General features: G+C 43.4%; 1 protein-coding gene across 1 annotated transcript; it reads right to left on the reverse strand.

The window, feature by feature from the left end:
• Positions 1 to 993: 993 nt before the first annotated feature.
• Positions 994 to 24742, reverse strand: LOC132389072 (NACHT, LRR and PYD domains-containing protein 3-like). Its single transcript, XM_059961485.1, is given in 12 exon segments — positions 994 to 1081; positions 1224 to 1391; positions 1547 to 1652; positions 1655 to 1710; positions 1870 to 2040; positions 2196 to 2282; positions 3318 to 5055; positions 14746 to 14811; positions 14912 to 15083; positions 20282 to 20448; positions 22259 to 22540; positions 24647 to 24742. Coding segments are annotated over 12 exon segments (3111 nt in total). The 5' UTR covers positions 24657 to 24742.
• Between the last annotated feature and the right edge of the window lie 690 nt (positions 24743 to 25432).

Below are 25432 nucleotides of genomic sequence, written 5' to 3' on the forward strand. Positions count from 1 at the left end.
TTGTCGATGCAGTTCAGATACCATGCAGTGTATGAGCTTCCAATATCTTTTGTCGTTGTTGTCTGCGGGAGCAAGGAGAGCACGCAGGAAGGTAGGGGTCAGGGGAGTGCATGATTCTGGGGTATGAGGAAGCGGTGTGTCAGACTGACTGGTGGATGAGGAGTGAAGAGGTCCTGAAGAAAAGACGCCACCAGACTGACATACTTCAGCCTGGAGCTGAGACGCTGCTGTACCAGTGTGAGGAGCTCGGACCTATTATTGCAGTTCACCAGGTGCGGGGGACAGCAGTAACCCCAGGTCACTGTTTCTCCTCTAATGAGACTCAAGTCCGACACCAAGACAGGAAGTGACAGCGGTTTATTGATTTCATCATGTCAAATGTAAATTCAGCAATGTGTGAGCTTCTAACGTGTGGGAATAAATAAGCTGTTCACGATTCACTCACAGTCACACACAAATAACTGACTGGCGACAACGAGTGACATATTGAATCATCAGTCCCGTTTCTCACCGTCACTCTGCATCGGGGAACCGATGATTATAAAATCACACTTCAGGGCCGTGTCCGGGATCGCTGCAGATCCAGGGTCACTGCCGAAGTATTTGTCAATTTAAGATCATTGTATCGGCCAGACAGCCGAAAGTACTGTCCTCAACAAAGTAAACAAAAGGATTCTCTCCCCGGATAATCCCACCCCGGGATACTCATGTCCTAGAATGAACCCGGCCACTGGGCTCTTCCTGACTGTGCAATTCCGCAGAGCCTAACTTGTGTGAGATCTCGAACTTGGTCATGTGTCAGAATCAGCGGCATTGGACAAGAGGAGGAAATACGTCACTGCAGGACAGCTTCAAAAGTCACAAAGCGCGAGACCAGAGCCAGTTCCGTTAGATCCATTAAGAATCAAACCTGGAGTGCGGGCATTAAAGAGGAGCTTGGGGAATCAGCGAAAATGTCACCGTAAGTGTGGGGATGTTCACGCATTCAGATGTTCAAAGGATCACTATCAGTCCGGGTCTCTGATCCTGCACCAATCTTAGTTCCTTCTCCCTTGTCTCACTGAACCGATTCCCCACTAGTCTGAAACACATTGAAGAACAGAGATGAAATAAACAGTTTACACATCAGTGTCAGTAACAGGGGACGAGGATAATGTTTCAACATGCTTACAGACCAGTATCCCTGATATTTTATCACATTGAACGTTAACACAAACACTCACCGGATCCACTCCAGATTTGGGAGGGTCAATATGAGGCGACAGACAGCGGGTGCTGATCGGTCTGTGAGGGAGTTAATTCCCAGGTTCAGCTCCGTCAGTGATCTGTTTGTACTGAGTGCGGAGACGAGATGCTCGGCACCAGAATCCGTGAGACCAACCTTCTTCAGCCTGCAGATAACGAGAGAGAGTGGGAATGAATGAAAGACAGAGAGACAGGGTTGGTACAAATCCCAAGTGTTTATCAGTAACACTGATAAACCATTAATGTTCAGGGTCAGACACTCGGTGACTGTAAACACAATCTCCCACAGTTTGGTACTTACTCCAGTTTCTGTATTTTACACTCCGGGTTCCCCATAGCCGCAGATACCAGTTTCACTCCTGAATCTCCCAGTTTATTATCACTCAGGTCCAGCTCCGTCAGTGATGGTTTGTACTGAGAGCGGAGACGAGATCCTCAGCACCAGAATCTGTGAGACCGACATCCCTCAACTTGGAGATGAGAGAGGAAAACAGTGAATAACACAGAGACAGGAGACGTTACAAATCCCCAGTGTTTATCAGTAACACAATTACCGATCACATTAATGTTCAGTGTCAGACACCCAGTGACTGTAAATAAAATCTCCAACAATTTGGTATTTACCCCAGTGTCTGTATTTTACACTCCGGGTTCCTCAGAGCCGCAGACACCAGTTTCACTCCTGAATCACGCAGTTCATTTTCACTGACGTTCAGCTCCGTTAGTAATCGGTTTGTTCTGAGAGTCGAGACGAGATCCACGGCACCTGAATCTGTGAGACCAACATGGTTCAGCCTGGAGGTGAGAGAGAGTGAGGGTGAAGGACACAGAGAGACAGGAGACGGTACAAATCCCCAGTGTTTATCAGTAACACAATTATTGATCATATTAATGTTCAGTGTCAGACACCCAGTGACGGTAAACACAACCTGCGACAGTCTGGTACTTACCACAGTTGCTGTATTTTACACTCCGGGTTCATCAGAGCCGCAGAAACCAGTTTCACTCCAGAATCTCCCAGTTTATTTGCCCCAAGTCTAAAGCCAAACAGACAAATTGATGAAAAAAGTGATTCAAAAACCGTGAGTCTGAGAAAACCTCTCTCACTCGGATATTTCAGGAAACATTAAAATCTTCTTTAAATCACTGATCGGAGTTCCCATCACTGTCAATGTCCCTCACTGCCCAGCTCCAGTGTATTCACCGAATGTCAGTAATTTAGTCTGTCGGTGTGACACTGTAAACTGCACACATTCTGTCTCACTCCCAGACGGTGAAAATAAGCGTTACTGACTTGAGAGCATTGGTAGGGTCAGGGCAGAAATGTGGGAGATATACCCACAGTGAGGAGGATTTGTGAATTATAAATTCACAAATTATAACTCCGATAGGAGATGTGGAAGAGGCATCACCTGAGGAAAAGGGATAGGAAGACAGAACATGTAGGAGTAAGGGTAATGGGGAAGAGAGATCCAACAGGAGGCAGGAGAATGGGGAAGAATCCATAATGATAGGTTGATCCAGTAAAATATTGCACGGATGGGGTGTGTCTGAACTGAGACACAAATTTGGAAGGGGAGATGAGCCCATTGATTCTGAGTATCTAGTAGTGAGTGATGGTGATAGTCACACACGGGGAAGGGCAGGGGAGGACAATCTCACAATGGTATTTCTTTCCTTCTCACTGGGACAGTCTGCTGTCGGTCTCTTGTCCCTCACCGGGAAGGGGGTGTAAATCTCTGACCCACCTGCTGCAGTCAGTGTCGGTCTGGGTGTCAGTAACAGTGAGAAGGAACATTGTCAATGGACGTGTCACAGGCAGCGAGAAACACGGCCATTCCTGTGATTTACTACCATTAAACCAATGGCCGTTGTTCACTGATCTGATGAAGTCTCCAACATCCCTTCACAAGGAATCACAGAACCTTCTCGTCCTGGGAATTACTGACCTATACCCTGGTTATTTGACACAGTCTTTTATTACCTAATATCCTACAGTTTTACCCAACTCGTTTTACATTGAAACAGCACAATGGAACAGTTTCATAGTTCAGAGAGACAAATCAAGTTACCTCAACTCCTGGCACTTGTGCAGCCCGGGTCCCAGCCGCTGGATTCCTTCACACTGAATGTGACAGTTCTCCACGTCGAGGTGTTTTATCGTATCACAGATTCCGATGACATGAGACAGGACCGCGCAGTCAATCGGGGTCAGTGTCATTCCACTGAATGAAAGTGCTTTCACAGATCCCAGTGCGGCCTGAGCCAGCCAGCGATTCTGAGACTCAAACAGGTAGTGCAATGTGTTCAAGAGGCTCCTTTTACCAGCTTCACTCCTCGTGTTTCCACTCTGGCATTTAACCTCCTCCTTCACCCAGTCAATCACCTGGCAGGTTGTTTCATGAGGAAATGGACCCAGAAACTCCTCCAGGGTCCGAGTTGTCATTGGGGAGGAGAGACCAGCAACAAAACGGAGAAATACCTCAAATCGCCCATCTGCCGTGTTCTGGGCTTCAGTGAGGAATTTCAGGATATTCCCGGGATGTGGATTCAGGAATTGTGCGACTGCAGCTACAAACTCTTGGATAGTGAGGTGTGGGAATGTGTACACCGCACACGGGGGAGCATCCCCTCCTTCCAATAGCTCCATCAGGAACCCGGACAGGAACTGGGAAGGCTGAAGATTGTTCTTGATCAAATCTCCATCTGTAAACACAATCGTCCTATCATACACTCCTCTGAAGGCCATCTGACCAACCCTGAGTAACACATCACGGGGATTCTCAATCTCACGGCCGTGGTTTTTCAGTATGTTGTAAATATAGTAGGAGTACAGTTGGGTGATGGTCTTGGGAACTCGCTGCGGGACCCTGACTCTTTGCGTGAAGAAGGGACCCAGTGCCAGAGCGAGGATCCAGCAGTAGGAGGGGTTGTAGCTCATGGTGTACAGGATCTCGTTTTCCTTCACATGTTTGAAAACAGCTTCCACCACCGTCTGATCTTCAAAATATCTGATGAAATATTCCTTCCGTTCCTAACCAACAAATCCCAGGATATCGGCCCAGACACTGATAGCCGCCTTTTCCAATAAATGTAACGCAGTGGGGCGGGTGGTGACCAGCACTGAACACCCTGGGAGCAGCTTGCCCTGGATTAAACTGTACACAATGTCAGACACTTCACACCACCACTCGGGATCTGGGCACTGGTGCTGGGGTTCTGTATCTCTTTGATTGTCAGCAAAATGAATTGTGTGCTTAAATTCATCCAAACCATCAAGTATAAACAACAATCCCTCTGGGTTTTTCCAGACCTCTCTCAGGATATTCCCAAAGTAAGGATACTGATCCAAAATCAGTTCCCTCAAGTTTATCCGACAATTAATGGTGTTTAAATTCCGGAATTTGAAATTGAAGACAAACTGGAATTGCTGATATATTTTCCCTGTGGCCCAGTCGTAAACAATCTTTTGTACCATTGTTGTTTTCCCAATCCCAGGGATTCCGACCAATGCTGCGGAACTCCCAGATTTGGATTTAGTCTGGGAAAAGGTGCTCTGGAACAAATGATCTATCCCGATTTTTTCCAGCTGTCCACTGGGATGCTTCTGTCTCCACTCCTCGTGGACTCTGCCTCTTGCCAGTAGCTCATGTTCCACCAGACTCCGATGTTGAACAGTAGAAATGACCGTGAGCTCAGCGTATCGATCATCCAGCTGGAAAACCTTCACCTTCTCCCTCATCAGGATCGTGTTCACTCTCAGTGTTTCAGTCTGTGCCCGCAGAGTCTCCTTGTGTTTCTGTTGAACATCTTCCATGGGAACAGAGAACATAGTCAAAATGTTCAGTAGCTCAACTGACAAAGAATATTATAACTGCATTTCAAGATTCAGTGTTTGAGATTACATGAATTAATTCAATGCATCCATGGATATTTGGACATAAAGTAAAATGCTGTTAACAGATATCGGAACTAACAGCGATGTATGTCTTAGAAAAGATACAATACTGATATTGTGATACTAGTTACATGTGAAGGCGAACATTCCCCTGATATCCCATTGCAATCCTGACTGCACATCCGACACAACAACATTTCACACGATTTAACGCATTGATTGCATCATTATCAAACGATGTTAATGTTGATTTGCTGTGGAAATATGGAGAGCAGGACACTGTGCATTTTGGCAAGTGTCCACTGCTCTCGCATCGAAACAGGAGCAGAATATGCGGGAAATACTCCGGTCGGGCAGCCTCTGTGGAGAGAGTCACAGTGATGTTTCGTAATGATAACGCAACGGAATGAGAAGAAAGAAAGCTGGTAGTTTTTAATTTCAGTGATGGAGGAGGGGTGGAAAAGTGGAGATGAATCTCCATGAATGGGAGAGACCAGAAGCATCTCAGTGATGGACGTCGTATTTGTCAGAGAGCTTAGTGAAGTGTTAGCAACTGGTGACGATCACTCTGTGAGACACTGTATTGTTGACAACAATAAATCGGTAAATTGCCATATTATTGACACATGCACCGAGGTACAATAGACAACCTTTCTGCATGAGACGCAAATACATCATTTCATCATATCAGCGCAATGAGGCCGTACAAGGAAAAAGAGAACAGAATAGCTCAGGGAAACAGTGTTTCAGTTGCTGAGAAAATGCAGAGCAGGCAGACAATAAGGTACAAGGCCAAAGGGTCATTGGCAGGTCAGATTTTAATTGAACTACGCTGCTAAACTGCAGAGATCCTCACCTAAAACTACTGTACTGTAGCCTCAGATATTTGCTACTAATGTGTAAAGGCTGCAGACTGAGGCTGTCACTTTTAAACACCATTGCAAAGCCTTTATATTGAACCTTCATTTTGTCTTTTATTTCCTAGTTTGCACTTTATCCCATTGTAATGCACTATGAACTACATCGTCATGATAAGAATTGCTTTATTAATAGGTTATGATTTATTTTTTCTAAGCTCAAACTGGTTTTGCCTGAGGTGCAGGCAAACTAAACACACTCATCTCTCAATTGATAGGAAATTCCGGACTACTCTAGTGGTGTTTAACAGCGTTGCTTTCTGTGGATTTACATAAATATTCCTTTGTAGAACTAATTGTTTAATGTTAATATGTAGTGACTTTGGGATGATACCAGTTGCAGATATTACTACTGGGACATAGTGCTGCACAGTCTTTCAGTTTATTTTGCTAATTCAGCAGATTTCTGGTGTTTTTCAGCAATTGATTTCTGTATGTCACGTGTGTTTGGAATGGTTATGTCTAATCAGTAAGTAAGTTCTTCTTGCCTTTTTATCCTGGATACATAGTCCTATCTGTAAAGATGGATCAGCCATAGTGTAATTTGCAGGACTTTGATTCTAAAACTGAATCAGTTTTGTCTTTATAGTAAGGTACTGTGTCTTTTAAGAATGTGCACTGTGAAGCAATATTTTGATGAATGATGCTTTCCACTGTAATTAATCAATACTGCAAGATCTTTTAATGTGTTGGATTGTATCTCTTGTCTTTGTCTGAATTTATCATCTTCAATTTGTTGGTCTTTTGCTTTTGTATTTTAGATATTTTTGTGCTAACCAACTGTTCCCATGTTGCCATAAGAAATCCTTCTGTTTCTGGGATGAAACCTTCAATTCAGAGCCAGCCGTTCTTGTCAAAATCTAGTCTGCTCAAATCGTGGCGATATCTTCCATGGATGGACGTTGTTCCATTCGTTATCTTTTTAGAACCATAGAACCATAGAACATTACAGCACCAAACAGGCCTCTTGGCCTTTCATGGCTGTGCCAAACCATTTTTCTGCCTATTCCCACTGACCTGCACCTGGGCAATACCCCTCCAAACCCCTCCCATCCATATACCTGTCCAAGTTTTTCTTAAATGTCAAAAGTGAACCCGCATTCACCACTTCATCTGACAGCTCATTCCACACTCCCACCACTCTGCGTGAAGAATCCCCCCACCCTAATGTCCCCTTTAAACTTTCCCCCCTTCACCCTTAACCCATGTCCTCTGTTTATTTTTTCTCCCCTAGCCTCAGTGGCAAAAGCCGGCTTGCATTCACTCTATCTATACCCATCAAAATTGTATATACACTCTAACAAATTTACCCTCATTCTCCTACACTCCAGGGAATAAATTCCTAAACTAGTCAACTGTTCTCTGTAGCTCAGTTTCTCAAGTCCCGGCAACATCCTTGTAAACCTTCTCTGCACTCTTTGAACATTATTAATATCCTTCCTGTAATTCGGTGATCAACACTGCACACAATACTCCAATTTCGGTCTCACCAATGTCTTATACAACCTTACCATTACATTCCAACTCTTATACTCAATATTTTGATTTATAAAGGACAATGTACCAAAAGCTCTCTTTACTACTCTTGTCTAGCTGTGACGCCACTTTTAGGGAATTTTGTATCTGTATTCCTAGATCCCTCTGTTCTACTGGACTCCTCAGTGTTGAACCGCCCCTCGCTTTCGCCTCAGACCCTGATACTCTATCGTTTATCAGTCTGGCCAAGAGCTTAAATCATCATCCAAGCACCACTTCACTCACTTCGATACGGTCTGGGGGCGTAGACTCCGGTATCGTCCTGTACCCGACTTTTAACTTCAACCCGGCCCCCAGTGCCTTCCAAACATCTGGTTCTGTCACTTCAATACTCCGGGGAACTGTACCCAACATTTCCAACTCGGCCTGGTGCACAAGTCAATCGGACTTCGGGATTCTCCTGGCGCTCGGCCTCAGCCCTGCCGCATCAAATTGCCTCCAAGTCCAAAGGAAAGTTATAGGCTATTGCTTAACCTCAGTGCGTTCGAGTGCACATAATGTGTTCCTAAAACTTTTTATTTCAGTCCCTCTTTTTTTCTTTTTAAGTTTTCCAGATCGGTAACAGACCAACGTATTGCGCCAAAAGAATATTAATATAGGTATAGCGAAAGCGTTTATCACTATGCTGCATTTTGACCATTGCATTGCCGATTTTCTTAAGCATTGAAGTAAATTCCAATTAAACATTTCCTTTTATTGCAGTATGAGGTATTTTCATTGTTTGTTGATATCGACAATACTTATATATTTCATATTCATCCATCGGTTGCATTGTATTCTGCTGATGGCACAGGGGAAAAAGTGGTTCCTTGTGTGAATGTCCTCAAGCTCCAGTACCTCCTCCCCAACTGTAGCAATAAGAATTGGGCATGGCATGAGTGCTGCGGTTCCTAACTGATGGATGTGCCTCTTCGGAGCATCGGCCTTTGAAGATGTAAAAAGACCCTGATGGTTGTTATATACAGACCCCCAAGCAGTAAAAGGATGTGATCGCAAAGTTACAACGGGAGATAGAAAATGCATGCCAAAAGGTAAATGTCACAATTGTCATGGGGGATTTCAATTTGCAGGTAGGATTGGATAGTCAGGATGTTGTGGGATTCCAAGAGGGGGAATCTCTTGAATGCCTATGGTTGAGACCACTAGTGGATCAGCTATTTTGGATTGCGTATTGTGCAATAGACTGGAATTGATCAGAGAGCATTAGGTAAAATACCCTATCGGGGTAAGTGACTATAATATGATGGCCTTCACCCTGAAATTTGAGAAGGAGAAGTTAAGGTCAGATATATCAATATTACAGTGGAGTAAAGGAAATTATAGAGGCATGAGATAGGGGGTGTGCAGAATTGATTGGAAAATAACACCGGCAGGAATTACGGCAGAGCAGCAATGGCTGGAATTTCTGTAAGCAATTCAGAAGGCACATGATATATACATCCCAAGGAGGAAGAAGTGTTCCAAAAACAAGAAGACACATCCGTGGCTAACAAAGGAAGTCAATCCCAAAGAGAGTGAGCATAACAGAACAGTGGGAAATTAGAGGAAGCTTTTAAATATCAATAAATATCAACTAAAAATCATGAAGTTAAAGATGGAATATGACAGTAGGCTAGACAATTATATACAAAGTCGATTCCAGAAGTTTCTTCAGATGCATAAAAGAGAAGAAAGAATGGATATTGGACCGCTGGAAAATGAGGCTGAAGATGTACTAATGTGGGACAAGCAAATGGTGGACGATCTGAAAAAGTATTTCGCATCAATCTTCATGTGGAAGACATCAGCAGTATGGTGGAAGTTCCAGGTATTGCCGGGTCATTAGTGTATGAAGTTACTATTACTACAGAGAAGGTTCTTTGTAAGATGAACGATCTGAAGGTAGACAATGTTGGGATCAGATAGGATGCTCAGAGATCTTGACACCTTTTTGAAGACAGGTGTGTGCCCCCTCATCTTACTTTTTGTGAAGTCCAATATCAATTCCCTTGTGCTACTGACATTGTGTACAAGATTGTGGCTACAACACCACTCAACAAGCTGAAATGTTTCCCTCCTCTACGCACTTCCATCACCATCTGAAACTCTGACAATAATAGTTGTGTCTTCAGCAACTTTAGAGATAGCACTAGAGCTGCGTCTAGCCACACAATTATGGCTGCAGAGAGAAAAGAACAGTGGGATAAGCACACATCATTAAGTTGCGCCAGTATTGATTATCAGCGAAGTGGAGATATTATTTCCATTCCGCACAGACAGTGGTCTTCTGGTGAGGAACTTAACGATTCATTTGCAGTGTTAGGTTCGGCAGCCCAGGTTCTGGAGCTTTTTGATCATACCTGTTGAAACGATCGTGTTATATCGGAAGGAAGTATTATTAACCTCCAGGTGATCAATGGCCACGGAAAGAGCCAATGAAATCGCATCCGCTGTAGACAAATAGTGGTGATATGCAAATTACATTGGGTCTATGTCCTAGCTGAGGCAGGGGTTGATTCAAGCCATAATCAACCTCTCAAAGTCCTTCATTGTGGAACTGAGTGCTGCGGGAAATAGTCATTAAGGCATCTCACCCTGTTCTTCTTGGGAATTGGTATGACTTCTCCCTATTAAAGCAGGTGGGAACTTACAATCGGAGCAATGAGGAGTTGAAAATACCATTGAATACACACGACAGTTAGTTGACCCAAAATTTCAGAGCCCTACCAGGTACGGCATCGGGGCAGCTCCCTTGCAAGCACTTAACATATTGAAAGACCTTCCGAGATCGGCTTCCGAGTCAAAGATCCCAGGGTCAGTGGATGCTGCCGTGACCCTCATTGCAGTAGTTGCATTCTCCATTTCAATGCGTGCATAAAAGCTGTTAATCCCCACTGGGAGCGAAACATCTCCGCAATTCATTGTAAGTTTGCGCTTTGTGGGAAGTAATGGCCTGTAAGCACTGCCAGAGTTGACGTGCATCCAATCACGCCTCCAACCTCAATCAGAATGGTTATTTTGCTCATGAGATAATCCTCCGTATGTCATACCTGGCCTTCTTGCGCAATCTTGGATCACCACACTTTAATGCACCGATATTGTCCTTCCCCAGACGTTTACAAATCTCTTGGTACATCTACGGTTTTTGATTCAGCTATGTATAATATATTCTGGTAGGCATTGACATATCCACACAGGTTTTTAGAGTTAGTGATAACTGGGTATTTATTCAGATTTGAATAAAAACGCTGAACAGTCCAGTCTATGAACTCAAAGTTGTTTTGTAAGTGCTCCTGTGTCTCCTGTATCTACACCTTATTGGTCCCCTCTACTGTTGCTATGGTCTTCAATATCTATCCATAGATCAGACTTTCCAAATTACAAGTGTAGGATGGCACAGTAAGTGAGATGATGGTAGCATCACAGTGGTCCTATGTGTTACTCCTCTGGTTCCACAAGTGATATGTTGTTAATAACTATTTAGAGACTGTTTCACGCTAGCTCGGTTAAAAATCCCCAAGACGACGGGGAAAACATCAGGGTGTGCTGTTTTTTGATGCCTGTCGCCCTGCTCAATAGAGACTGTTGGACTCGGGCCTGTGGTGGGCTATACACAGCTACCAAGATGATGGCTGGTAACTCCCATGAGAGATAAAATGGAGTATAGTTTTTCCCAAGATTTTCCAGGTTCAGAGAGCAGGACTGGAATAGAACTGTTATGTTTGTACACCACCAGCAGTGGATAATGAAGCATGCTCCTACTCCTCTGCCTTTGAAAAATTCATCAGTCCCATCTTGACAGTAAATGTGATGTCAGCAATCTGTAAAACTGCATCTAGAATGACAGGGATATCCAGGTCTCCCTCAAGCAGAAGAACACAACAATCCGGAATATCCTTCTGAACAACAATCATCCTCCGCAAACTTCGATTATATTTTCCAGAAACTGTATATCTGTCAGCAAAATTGCATGCAAGTATGAACCCTCTTCTCCGTAAACAGACTTTTAATCCAGCCCAGTTTCTGCTTTCTGCTTTCCGTAAAGGGGAAACGCTCTAGCGACTGGAGACCAGCATCCGATATTTATCAGCTTTGAGTAGCAATAGTGTAGCAATAGAGATTTTAGCCGCCTTAACATCATGTTGCTTGCTGCATTATTTAAGTGTTTAATTGTTGATTCCAGCTCTAGAAATCTAACATGAGAATATTTGATTTATTTCCATCAGGGCTGCTTGCATGAGTGGCCATCTTAATGATACTACAAAATCTGTTGTATGTTCTGCACTTATCAAGACCAAAGTTGATGTTTCTATCTTTTCAAAATAGCTCTACTATTTGAATTAATTGTTGTACCTTTTATGGATGGAGACTATAATTTTAATTCATCCATGTATCCATGTATAGAAGGTATGCCAAGGTATAATTTGTTTGTCTGTATGTTTTAATTTGCTAATTTGTTACCCTATCTTTATACAATTCAGTAAATTAGAGAGAAAATTTTAAACCAGGCAAAATCACTGTGGATTTAGAGTCGCACTGAGAAATATCTCGTTTTATTTATTGGTGGTTGTTCTTTTTTGATTGAGAATAGACAGAGCAATTAGAGCACGCCAATGCTTCATCATATATTGTGCGAATTTCACAAGTGTTGTGTGTATTTGTGTACTTTATGAACTATTAACAATGACTGTGGGACAGAATCAAATGTTTTTGATAGTCAATGTAACAAAGTGAATGATTTTTTGCTTTTCCTGTTGGCTTGAATTGGCTATTGTCAGTTGTTCCTTACAGCCTTTCATACCCTTACCGCACACTTTCTGCTCTTCGCAAGTATACTGTGGTTACCTAAATGAGCGGTGATTAGTAGTGAGATGCATGATGTTAAATTTCATATTTAGATTGTAAAACAATAGTACGCTATTTTGATGGGTTATTTGTGATTTCTCCTTTAGGCAAAAGATCCGTTTTATCTTATTATTCAAAAGTAATTATTATTATCTCACCTCTTTCAAGTATGGACTTTTTAAAAAAATAAACAGCAGATGTTTCTTCTGGATAATCCCAGAGGAGGGGACGTCCTCACCACTCCCCTTAAATGCACCCTAATAAAATGTCTGAGGATCTTGTGTTTCACTGAAATCTAATCTTAAATGTCTAAACTCCAACAGGTATAAACTCAGTCTTCCTTCATAAATCATGTGAATAAAACTCCAGAAGAGGTCATTTGCTCTGTTGTTTTATGCCAGTGGCTTACAACTCGCAGAATACGCCTTATTATATCTAAGAAATGTTATGAAATGTGTTGCTTTTTGGCACAGTAGAGCACAGGACATAAAAACTAGTATAATTGACAATAAGAAGTGAAAGAACTATATACCGCAAAGCAGGATTAGCAAGGTCGTGTTCATGGACTGTTCAGAAGGCTAACTTAGAAGAAGAATCTGCTCCTGAATCAATTTGCATCAATTGCAAATCAGGGAAAGAAAACCCATCAACAACACGGATAATACAATCCGATGGAATGCAACACTGCAAGAAGTGTAATTTAAATAACAGATGAATGAATCAATTGATCAGATGGTCAGTTTTTTTACAAGTGCTGCTGAAGGATTAGTGGTGCTGACATTGTAAGAACCTCTCAGCTCTTCTTCAACAAAGCATCATATCACATTTATGGAGAAAAGAACTGAGACTTTGATTTACATTACACTTAAAACAGTGAACCTCTTCAGGACTCATGCCAATAGGTTCAGAAACAGTTATTATCCCTCAACAAATAATTCCTCAAACAGAGCAGAAACTACACTTGCCCCATTGGATTGTTCCCACATCCTATGAATCCGCTTATATATTTATTATTATGTATTTCTTCTGTATTTTCAGTCTTCTGTATCTTGCAGACTGGTTGGCCAACCTGTTCGGTACAGTCCTTCACTGGCCCTATTGTGGTTATTGTACTTATTGAGTATGCCAGGAACAAAATGAATCTTAGGGTCGCATATGGTGTCATATAAGAGGTGATAATAAACTTACTTTTTACTTTGATATTATTATATGTATTGTAAATAAGAGCTCATCTTAACATAGAATGTGACCTTTTAATAGTCTTAGAAATGCAGAATTAAATTTGTCCTTGATACTTTCAGCGTTATGTATCTTCTGCCCAATGAAGAAGTGAAAATATGTGAGTTGGATTAGGATCAAGCAGCAAGACCCCTGCGTGAGTTCCTCTGAAATTTACTTTTCAATTCATTGTACTCTTACTCTAAGATAACTAACCTAGATGTCCCGACTTTCAACTTTCTACGTAACTCCCTAAAATCTCTCTTCAGGACCTAATCACATTTCCTACTTGTGTCATTTGTGCCAATTTGTTTCAAGACGTCTGGCTACTTTAGAATGCTATGGATCCATTCTGAGACATCCGTGACACTGACACCTGGGAAGCAACATACCATCTGTGTATCTCTATCGTGCCCACAGAACCTCGTCGCTTATCCTCCGACAATGGAATTTCCTATCACCACTGCCGTCCTATTCACCTCTCGTCCCTTCTAAGCCACAACACCAGACTCAGTCCGAGAAACCCTGTGATGCAGCTCTCCCTGGTTAGACATCCTCTTCAACAGTATCTAAAGTGGTATACTCATTATAGAGGGAAACGGCCACAAGTAGACTCTGCACTGATTGTGCATTTCTTTTCCTTCTCCTGACAGTCACCCAGCTCATTGTCTCTTGCCCCCTCCCTGCAGCTCCTATCCATCACCTCCTTATTCTCCCGTATGAGCAAAACGTCCTCGAGTTGCTACTCCAGTGCTGTAGCTGGGTGCACCTGCCGCTGTTCTCGTTGTCCAGGAGACTGGAAGTCTCCAAGAACTCGCACATCTCAGAATAGTACAAAAGACTGCCCCTGGAGGTACTCTCACTCCACGCTCCACTCCTGTGCCCTAACAGATAAGGAATGCGGAATTACTAACAAAAAAGGAATCTTACCAGATACTTCCCATAGCCCAAGCCTGAAGAGCCAAAACTACATCACACTCTGACCCACTCACAGCAATGATGGTCTGATGAATGATCGCTTCACTTGCCCTCGCATTATTTTGAATGATTAAGAAAGACAGATAACGTATAAAGAAGTGACCCACGACTGGGAATGTCATCACTCACCTATCAGTTGAGTGGGTAATTCAGATAACCCTCGGGCGATGTCAATGTATTCCTCTGGATCAGGGTCTGTTTAATTCAAAGAAAAACGTCCTTGAAAACAGAACTAAAATAATGTAAACTGTTTATTTCAATGTGCCTTTGTGTTCAGTGCGTGGTTTTAACATACCGAGCTCCTGTATTTCCCTCAGTATTCTGTCCAACTTCGGTAACTCAGTCCTCCATGTCACAAAGGATTCCCACATCACCCTCCGAGTCCGGGAGCCTTTGCCCATCACCAAACTGAGGAAGAGTCTGGAACTTTCTGCCCGTTTTCCCTTCTCTGTCAGCTCAGTGAGTTTCTATAAAAGGAAAACAATGAATTTATTGTGGAGCAGATAGAAAGTCAGAAAGAGTTTACATATGATCCTGTAAGCTCCTGTTGCTTTAATAAGAATTGAATAAATTTAAGAATTTATGTCTGACATGTTAGATGTTTCTTCTGGCACAACAACTTCTGATATAAAACCTACACCACATATTTAGCCATAGGTTTGAGGATTAGTGCAGCAAAGACTTCTATGAATGTTATTTTTCATCCAAAGAAAAAATTTCCAGGGACGTTCCTGATAGGGTCTGCATTACCACAATTATGCGGAAACAAAGCAGAGTAAATCAGCATGTAACAACAAAAGCAAGAGTGAGGGGGGGGGGGGGCTGAGGGAGCAAAAAAAAAATGAATTTTGGGACCGAATCTCAGACACATGGGGAGAAAATTGAATTTTCAGAAGCTGAAATGCAGGTAATCAGAACAGCCACATTCAGATTAACAGGCATTCAGCATGGCCTGGAACATATACGGGTGGGAATCATATCTGAAAATACATGTTAAATAACTACTATTACAAATCCAATGTTGACTCTTCATCCCTATTTGACCGTTGAGGAGTAACAGTTTATAACTGCTGATGAAGATAAATCACGTAGCCATGAGCGGGGATCTCCAGGATGAAGACCCGGTGCTGATGAAGGAACGATGAGATTTCCCAAAGTCAGGGTGAGCTGAGACGTGAAGTGGATGCGCCAGGTGGCGGTGAGCAACATATCCACTGCCTAGCTGTGGTTTGATGGATTTGCAGGTTTGGGAGATGCAATCAGTGCTACTGAACTTCTGCACAAACTGCAGACAGTTCCTGACGGAGCAAAAGGATACGTAAAATTTATTAACTTGATGCCAGAACCATCTACCCTGCGTGATGCTCAGCTTCAGCTGTTGGGGGTAACATGCCGAGGCAAATGCCGGCGGCACCATCTTCAAAGTAATGAAATGATTCACTTAAACGAGACACATGCAGCCCCTGTCCTGCCCTTACAGTCATGTTTTGTGTGGGATCCACTGACCGCCATGACGTGAATCGAATGAATTGACTTTCCTACTGACATTCTTAATATACTAGAGGAATAAAAATCTTTGTGTTACGTATCCATCGAAATGTGCAATGTGTAGTTTGAAGTAATTGATAATAAGTAGCAACACACAACAAATGCTGGTGGAAAGCAGCAGGACCCTTCGGCAGGACTCAGAGTCTCGACCCGAAACATCGACAGTGCTTCTCCCTATAGATGCTGCCTGGCCTGCTGCGTTCCACCAGCATTTTGTGTGTATTGCTTGAATTTCCAGCATCTGCAGATTTCCTCGTGTTTGTTTTCATAATAAGTAGTATGTACAACAGTCAATACAACATAGAAATACAGTTGTGTCAGCATGAAAAAATACAAGATTGCTCTTAATCAGGATATCAGGAGGGCCTGAATAAGGCACGAGGTTCCTTGAGCAGACAGGTGATTCCAAATATCAAGGGATTCCTCATACATGTCAAGAGCAAAAGGGTTGTAGGGGTCAAAATTGGTCCTCTGGAATATCAGAATGGTAATTCATGCATGGAGCCAAAGGAGATGGGGGAGATTTTAAATGCATTCTTTACATTTTTATATATACTCAGGAGACGGACAAAGTATTTTGAAGTGAGGCCAAACTGCATCAACTTCATAAGATCTATACACATTATAGATATTTTGAGGTGAATCAGGGTGGATAAATCCCGAAGGCCTGACTAGGTGTTGCTTGCGGGAGGCAAGTGTACACATTGCCACGGCCCGGGCAGAGATAATAAAATCATCGTTAGTGATATCAGAAGAAGCAAAGGACTAGAGGATAATCAAAGTTGGAGGGAGGAGAAGATGGTGGCGCGACGCAGCGCGCGTGGTCTCTCCGGTGAACTATATCTGTTATTTGTTAAGTAGGTTACCGTGCACAATTCTGATTTGATGGAGATACACGTGAGAGCACGGAGGAACATCTGGAGAAACGTCTGAAATGTCTGCTCCGCTGCCGCTGCTACTGTGCGGTCCGGAATCTCCGGAGGAGAAGGCCTCTGACCCCTCGGCTTTGCTTGTTTCGGGTGCCGGGACGAGGTCGAAGGCCCTCGGCAGAGGATGGCGCTTGGGAGGCTGTATCGGCGGGGCTGGTCGGAGGCTCGATGTTTTCGGACGGACTCAGAGTCTGCTGTGGTCTGGTGCTTCTAATGCATCAGTTGTTGGTGCCTGGAGGTTTACAGCAGGGAGAGTTTCTCCCTTTCTGCTGCCTGATATTGGGACTATTGGAGTCGATCGGGACTTGAGACTTTTGTTTAACCGTGCCCATGGTCTGCTTTTATCAAATTATGGTATTGCTTTGCACTGCTGTAGCTATATGTTATAATTATGTGGTTTTGTCAATGTGAGTCTTTGTTTTGTCTGGTTTTTTTTTTGTTTTGTTTCAGAAAGGATCTAAAATAACCCAGGGAATTATAGGTTGCTGAGCCTGACCCCAGTCGTGGGTACGTTACTGGAAGGTATTCCAAGGGATGGAATATATTGGTACTTAGATAGACGTGGAGTGATTGGGAATCGTCAGCATAGCTTCATGTGTGGCAGGTCGTGTCTAACGAATAGAAACATAGTAACCACACAGCACAATACAGGCCCTTCGGCCCACAAAACAGTGCGGAACATGTTCCTACTTTAGAACTACCTCGCCTTTACCTATAACACTCTATTTTTCTAAGCTCCATGTAGCCATCCAGGAGTTTCTTAAGGGACCCTATCGTTTCGGCCTCCCCCAAAGCCGCTGGCAGCCCATCCCACACACTCACCACTCTCTGTGTAAAAAAAAAATACTTACCCCTGACATCTCTGTACCTACTTCCAAACACCTTAAAACTATGCCCTCTCGTGCTAGCCGTTTCAGCCCTGGGGAAAGGCCTTTGACTACCCACACGATCAAAGCTTCTCATAATCTTGTACATCGCTATCAGGTCAACTCTCATCCTCAATCAATCTAAGAGAAACGGCCGAGTTCACTCAACCTATTCTCTTAGGACATGCTCCCCAATCCAGGCAGCATCCTTGTAAACATTCTCTGCACCCTTTCTATGGATTCCACGTCCCTCGCATAGTGAGGCGAACAGAATTGAGCACAGCACTCCAAGTGGGGTCTGACCAGGGTCCTGTATAGCTGCAGTATTAACTCTCGGCTCTTAAAGTCAATGCACTGCATGCCTTCACAGAGGCACAGAGTCAACCTGCTTAGCAGCTTTGGGAGACCTATGGACTCGGACCCCAAGATCCCTCTGATCCTCCACACTGCCAGGAGACTTACCCTTAAAGCTATATTTTGCTATCATTATTGACCTACCAAAATGAACCAGCTCACACTTCTCTGGGTTGAACTCCATCTGCCACTTTTCAGCCCAGTTTTGCATCCTATCAATATCCTGTGTAACCTCTGACAGCCCTGCACACTATTCATAAAACTCCCAACCTTTGCGTAATCAGCAGATTTACTAACCCATCCCTCCACTTCCTCATCCAGGTTATTTATAAAAAATCACGAAGTGTAGGGTTCCTAGAAAAAAAAAAGCACAGATTTTTTCAAGCAAGGTACCCGGAAAGTTGCTGAAGGCAAGACATTGATGTACTCCACATGAAATTTAGCAATGCACATGACAAGGTCCCACATAGGAGGTCGGTCAAGGAAGTTCAGTCACTCAGCATTCAAGATGTGCTAATAAAATGGATAAGACTTTGGCTTCATGGGGAAAGCCAGAGAGTGGTAGCCTCTCTGACTGGAGACCTGTGACGAGTGGAGTGCAGCAGTGATTGGTACTGCATCTGTTATTGTTTGCAGTCAATATCAATGATCTATGTAATAACGCAGTTAACTGGTTCCGCAAATTTTGCGGAGGACACAAAGACTGGTACTATAGTGGACACCGAAGAACACTAGAGCTTTCAGTGGCATCTGGACCAGCCGGAAACATGGGCTGAGCAATGGCAGATGGAATTTAATGCAGACAATTATGGTGTTGCACTTTGTAAGGACCAGCCAGGGTAAGTTTTGCACACTGAATGGCCAGGCACTGAAGAATGTGGTAGAAGGAAAGGATCTGGAAATAGAGGTACACAAATCATTGAAAGAGGCGGCACAGGTAGATAGGTTCGTAAATCATCTTTTGTAACTCTGGCCTTCATAAGTCAAAATATTGATTACAGAGTTGGGATGCTATATTGAAGTTGTATAAGACGCCGGTGAGGCCTAATTTGGAGGACTGTGTGCAGTTTAGGTCACCTATCTGCAGGAAAGATGCAAATAAGATTGAAGGTGCATAGGGGAAGTTGACCAAGATATTACTGGGACTGGACGGCATGAATTATAAGGAAATACTACTAAATGAATTCGCTCATAATACTTTGGGACGTAGAGGACTGAAGGGAGATTTGATAGAGGTTTACAGATAGGATAAACGCAAGCAGGCTTTAACTACTAACGTTCGGTTAGACTACGACTAGAGGTCATGGGTTAACACAAAATGTTCAAGGGGAACATGAGGAGGTACCTTTTCACTCAGATGGTCGTGAAAGTCTGGAACAAGCGGTCAATGAAAGTGGAGCAAGCCAGGTGGATTTTGACTTTTAAGGAAAATTTCGATATGGATATGGATGGTAGTCGTATGGAGGGGCTGTGGTCTGTTTGGAGGTTGATGGGAGTAGGCAGTTGAAATGGTTCGGCATGATATAGCTGGCGCAGTACTTCTCTGTGACTCTTTGAATGGTCAGCCACCCATTTGTATGGGAACTCAGATGGACAGCAGAGCAGGTGTGATTGGCAGCTTTCCCTCCCTCCTTCCCTCACTGACTGCAGTGAAGCCAGTGGGTCAACTGAATTTGACTGACAGCCCTGATGAGATGAGCATTGAATTGTAGTCTGAATGCCTTTCCAACAGTCCAGATATACAGCCACTGTTCTTATACCCCACTGATAAATACCGGAGAGGAAAATGTGACACTGAAACTGTAGTTCCCAACACTCCACACCTTACCAGATTTCAAAGCTGCGGCCAGTTCTTCTGCAGACAATTCAGGGATTTCGTTGGCCATGTAGAAATGTTAGAACATGTCGGAGATTAATATTGATCACTTTTCCCTCTGATACCAGTGACAATACATTAAATAGACTCACCCCATGTTCCTGTGCAGTGAAATGCCCCTCCTGTCTCAACATCCAACTGAGTCTTTCAACACCTCCTTCTATTGCTTGTTTCAGTCTGTCCCTGTAGAATTTCGTCAGTTGGTATAGTCGATATTCAGCCCTCTCTGCCAGGAGGTCAGAGATTGTAGACTCTGGGTCTGCGAAGATAAAAAGGAGGAAGTGGGCACCAACCCAAATATGCCTCTTCTCCACCGCTTTTACAGCACTCACAGCATGTCTTGAAACTCCTGCCTTCAGCTACAAACACAGATTTTCTCCCCAACCAACACTAGCCTTAAAGCCAACCCAACAACCCTCTGGGAGTTACTTAACCAGAAGGACCACATTTGCGAGAAATCAAACTCCCCACTCTACCCCCTCATTCGGTTCAATTTAGGATGGACAATAACTGGTAGGGATTCCAATGATATTCGCTTACCAGAGATACTCTATCCATCCAGGTGTCCCTTAATTCACATACCGGAAATGCACTCTTCATTTGTACAGCTCCATATTTTCTAGTACACATTTCCAGTAGTGGGGTAACCGGTGCACCACTACATCACATGTACCAGTCCCACACATTTCCCCTCCCCTCTGACCTACCCTCCAATAAGACCTCACATTTACCCTCCAGATTGGAAGACAGCAAATGTCACATAACTTTTTGAAAAAGGATGTACCAAAAGACGGGGGGACATGTGGATGTCGTATACTTGGATTTCCAGAAGGCGTTCGATAAGTAGCCGCACAAGAGACTTAAAAATAAGATATGGATGCATGGAGTCGGAGGAAGTGTATTGGCATGGATAATGGATTGGCTAACGAATAGAAGGCAGAGAGTTGGTAAAAATGGGTGTTTCTCCGGTTGGCAGTCTGTGGCGAGTGGGGTGCCGCAGGGGTCAGTGCTGGGCCCGCAGATGTTTACCATTCAGATTGATGTTTTGAAAGAGTGGACTGAGTATACCGTAGCAAAATTTGCTGATGACACTAAACTGAGTGGAAAAGGAAATTGTACAGATGATGTGGAGAGTCTGCAGAGGGATACAGATAGGTTAAGAGAGTAGGTCAATGTCTGGCAGATGGAATATAACAATGCTGAATGCAATATTATCCACTTTGGAAGGAATAATAGAAGAGCAAATATCATTTAAATGGTGAAAGATTACAGCATGCTGTTGTGCAGAGAGACTTGGGAGAGCTTATTCATGGATCGCAAAAAGTTGGCTTGCAGGTACAACAGATTATTAAGAAAGCAAACAAAATGTTGGTCTTCATTGCTGGAGGGATTGAAATCAAGAGCAGGGAGCTCATGCTATAACTATACAGGGTACTGGTGCAACCGCACCTGGAGTACTGTGTGCAGTTCTGCTCTCCATACTTGAGGAAGGATATACTGGCTTTGGAGGCAGTGCAGAGGAGGTTCTCCAGGTTGATTCCTGAAATGAAGGGGTTAACCTATGAGAGGAGAAAGAGTTGCCTGGGACTATATTCTGGAATTCAGAAGAATGAGAAGGGATCTTATATGAGCATACAAAATTTTGAAATGGATAGATATGATAGAAGTAGGAAAGTTGTTTGCATTGGTCGGTGAGACTAGAACTAGGGGACATTGCCTTAAGATTCAGGGGAGAAGATTTAGGAAAGAGATGAGGAGAAACTGCTTTTCTCAAAGAGTGGTGAATCTGTGGAACTATCTGCCCAGTGGAGCAGTTGAGGCTTCCTCACTAAATATATTTAAGATAGAGTTAGATAGATCTTTACATAGTAAGGGAATTAAGTGTTCAGGGGAAAACGCAGGTTGATGGAGTTGAGTTTACAGACAGATCAGCCATGATCTAATAGAATGTCGGGGCAGGCTCGATGGGCTGGATGGCCTTACCCTGCTCCTATTTCTTATGCTCTTATGTTTTTATGTTCTCCTCCCTGCCACATTCTGCGAACACATCACCCTCATATTTCACTCACCCGCTCCTTGTTGGGGACTTGACAATTCCGTCTTTAATGAGCTTCCGAGCTCACAGACCGTGAGCCCACTTGTGCTGGTTCCAGAGCACGGATCAGTGTCCCTGATACATCTATGTCTGGGCTGATTTTGTTCGCCTTTCTCTGCAGCCGGACTGCATCCACCTGGGACATCGCTCTCAACCCGACTCTGCTTTGGTACCTTGCTTCCCGTGTCCTGATCATCTTCCATCGATGCATTGCCTGGGAAGAATCTCTTGACTGCTGTCCAGAACCATTTCCCACCTGAAATAAATGATGAGTTGCAAGTTATACTGAAGTGATTTGGAGCTGAGCAGAACAAGGATTCACAACTGAGCCAAAACTCTGGCTGACCAGATTTGGATTGGGACTGAGCTGGTGAACGTGAACTGCACTTCCTACTTGTTACTGATTCTGATAAGCCGGTGACGGGACACATGAACTCCCAGAAATAGAACAGGATAGACATAGTATTACTGATCACTATCTTGGCGCTGATGACCAGGAAATCTAAAGGGAACAGCGTCAGGTGATACCGGGAAATATTACTGAGTGTATTTTCCACAAGCAGAAAAATCCCTCAGTTACACGCTGTCCAGTCGCCTGTGTCACACACAGATGAGTCACTGGATTACAGACTGTCCTATCCGTTTGATCACACATACTTCGTTCACTGTGCAACAAACTGTCCACACCACTGGGTGAAAAACAACTATTTGCTATGCATCTCCTGCCCTGTTTAATTTTACAGAATGAACATATTCTTTGGTGCACCTTTCACGTTCATCTCAGTCCCCTTGTAAATGTACATAACCCCCTTCACTGTCCGTTCTACCACCAATATCGCTGACACCTGCATACTTCCGAACAACATTAACAACTTTACCTACCTAATTTTTAAAATAAGAAGCAAACAGTAGACCTTGTGCCCATCCACACTGCAGGTCATAAGCCTCCAAACTGAATAGCCCGCCAATTATTAACCTTCGTATTCCTTCCTCCTAGCCAGTATTGTATCCAGATGGCTGGCCTGCCCGCAAGAAAATAACCTCAGTATTTTTGTGGTGTCTATATGTACACTGATAATAAATTCAATTAACTTTGAATCCCGAAGTTTCCAGGTATACATTGTGTGGAGTTGACAAAATGTTTGCCCTTATTAGCTGCAGCGCAGAATACAGGCGCAGGGAGATCTTGTGACAATGCTATAAACTGTTGGTTGGATCAGTTGGAATAGTGTGTGCGTTTCTGGTAACAACACTACAGGAAGGATGTATTAATACCGGAGAGATTGCAAATTGAACATTTCAATTACAAGAGATTGGATTGGATGAGCACATTTTCTGATTCAGAGTCTCAGCTCAGGCTTAGATTATTCATTTCCCTCCATAGTTGCTGCCTGACCTGCTGAGTTCCTCCATCACTGTGTGTGAGTGTGTGTGTGTGTGTGTGTGTGTGTGTGTGTGTGTGTGTGTGTGTGTGTGTGGTGTGTGTGTGTGTGTGTGTGTGTGTGTGTGTGTGTGTGTTACCCGCTCTAGATCCCACCTTGAAATGCAGTGGGGTTCATTTTATTCCGACACACCGAGAACATTACATTGACCCGATTCTTTTTTTGATTCAATGTTTGTCTCCTGTGGTTTTATTTTTCCTATGATATTTCAGCATTTAAACTCTTTTTTTTTGAGATACCAAACTCACCATTTGCCCACAGCGCAGACATTCATTGGGGTATTAAAACACTGAAACAAACCACAGGTATATCTACATATCTACAGTAAGTTGTCTCCTGATCCTTTGCCATTCCAAAGGCTGGCAATGTTCTCTGCTCGGCTACAAAAAATACATTTCGGAAACTCCCCTCATCTCCTTTGCGCAGCAGCCAAGAAGACCCGGAGGGGGTTGATAGCTGCCTTTCCAAAACATGAAATGCTGTGTTATCACACAATTTCTGAAATTGCGGAAGAGTTCCTATCAGCTGGCACTGAGTTTTATTAATGAATGTTGGCGATGTCTCTCACATCAGTACCTCTCTAGAGGCAAAACAGACCCTGACTCTTGACTTTTACATAACCTACAAACCTGCTGTTGCATTCCTGTTTCACTCACCACCACCTAATTCAGAACCTACTGGTTCTTTCACACAAGAGAAGCTTCGCATGGCGGGCGGAGTGATTTCAACATTACCGGTGACAGGTCCCTGCGCTGCAACTGTTACGTTGTTCATTTACTCAAGGCCGCAATACCAGTAGGATCAATGGCCCTTTTGGATGAAACTTTAACATCTGTTAAACATCTGTGCAAGTTTCTTCATCTAAAGTCTTGTGCAGTAACAGGACAGAAGTTTAATTATGAAGTTCCCAGTGAACATACCTGTAGCCATTCTGATTCTGACTGAAGATTGCTAATTGTCGTCGACTTGTTTACACTTTGCTTCCAGTACGTGGAAGCTCCACCTCCTGGTGATGCTGTGAATTACACAACAAGCAAACAGTGAGTCAGAGTACGATTGAAAATATGAGAACATGTCCATCCCCTGTATGATAGCAGCAGTTGGATTAGGGGCCAACCCTTCCCCGTTTCTATCAACTGTTCTATGTCTGTTCAGTGATATCTGACGCTTCCTACTGATAGTCACAGATCAACAGAACACCGAAACAAACCCTTCTGCCCAAAGAGACAATGCTAACCACAGTGCCCACCAAGATGGTCCCAATTTCCTTTGATGGATCCAGTTCTCTCCTGGCTTCCTCACACCATCTACACATCCCAACTGCTTCTGTAATTAGAAAATTGTGCCTGCCTCATACACGGGCAGTTCCCTTCACATAATCACCAAACTCTTGCGTGAAACCGTTGTTGGTTTTGCAATCTATTTACCACTCCTGCCAACTTCGATCACCTATAAGTTATGACAATCTTCACTGACAGCACAGTCTACTAATTTTATGTCATCCGTGAACTTACTGGTCAAGACTTCTGCACTCGCATTCAAATCATTGCTGCAAAATAACGAATTTTAAAAGTTAATAGCCTGTAGCCCTGGCGGCACACCACTAGTTGCCCACCTTGATCACGAGGAGAAAACTTCAATCACTATACTTTGCTTGCTACTTTTAAGCTAAAGTTAAATCCATCTAACTTGCTCTTTCTGTGGAC

This window comes from Hypanus sabinus, unplaced genomic scaffold (assembly GCF_030144855.1).
Source record: "Hypanus sabinus isolate sHypSab1 unplaced genomic scaffold, sHypSab1.hap1 scaffold_47, whole genome shotgun sequence".
In the NCBI taxonomy this organism is placed as follows: domain Eukaryota; kingdom Metazoa; phylum Chordata; class Chondrichthyes; order Myliobatiformes; family Dasyatidae; genus Hypanus; species Hypanus sabinus.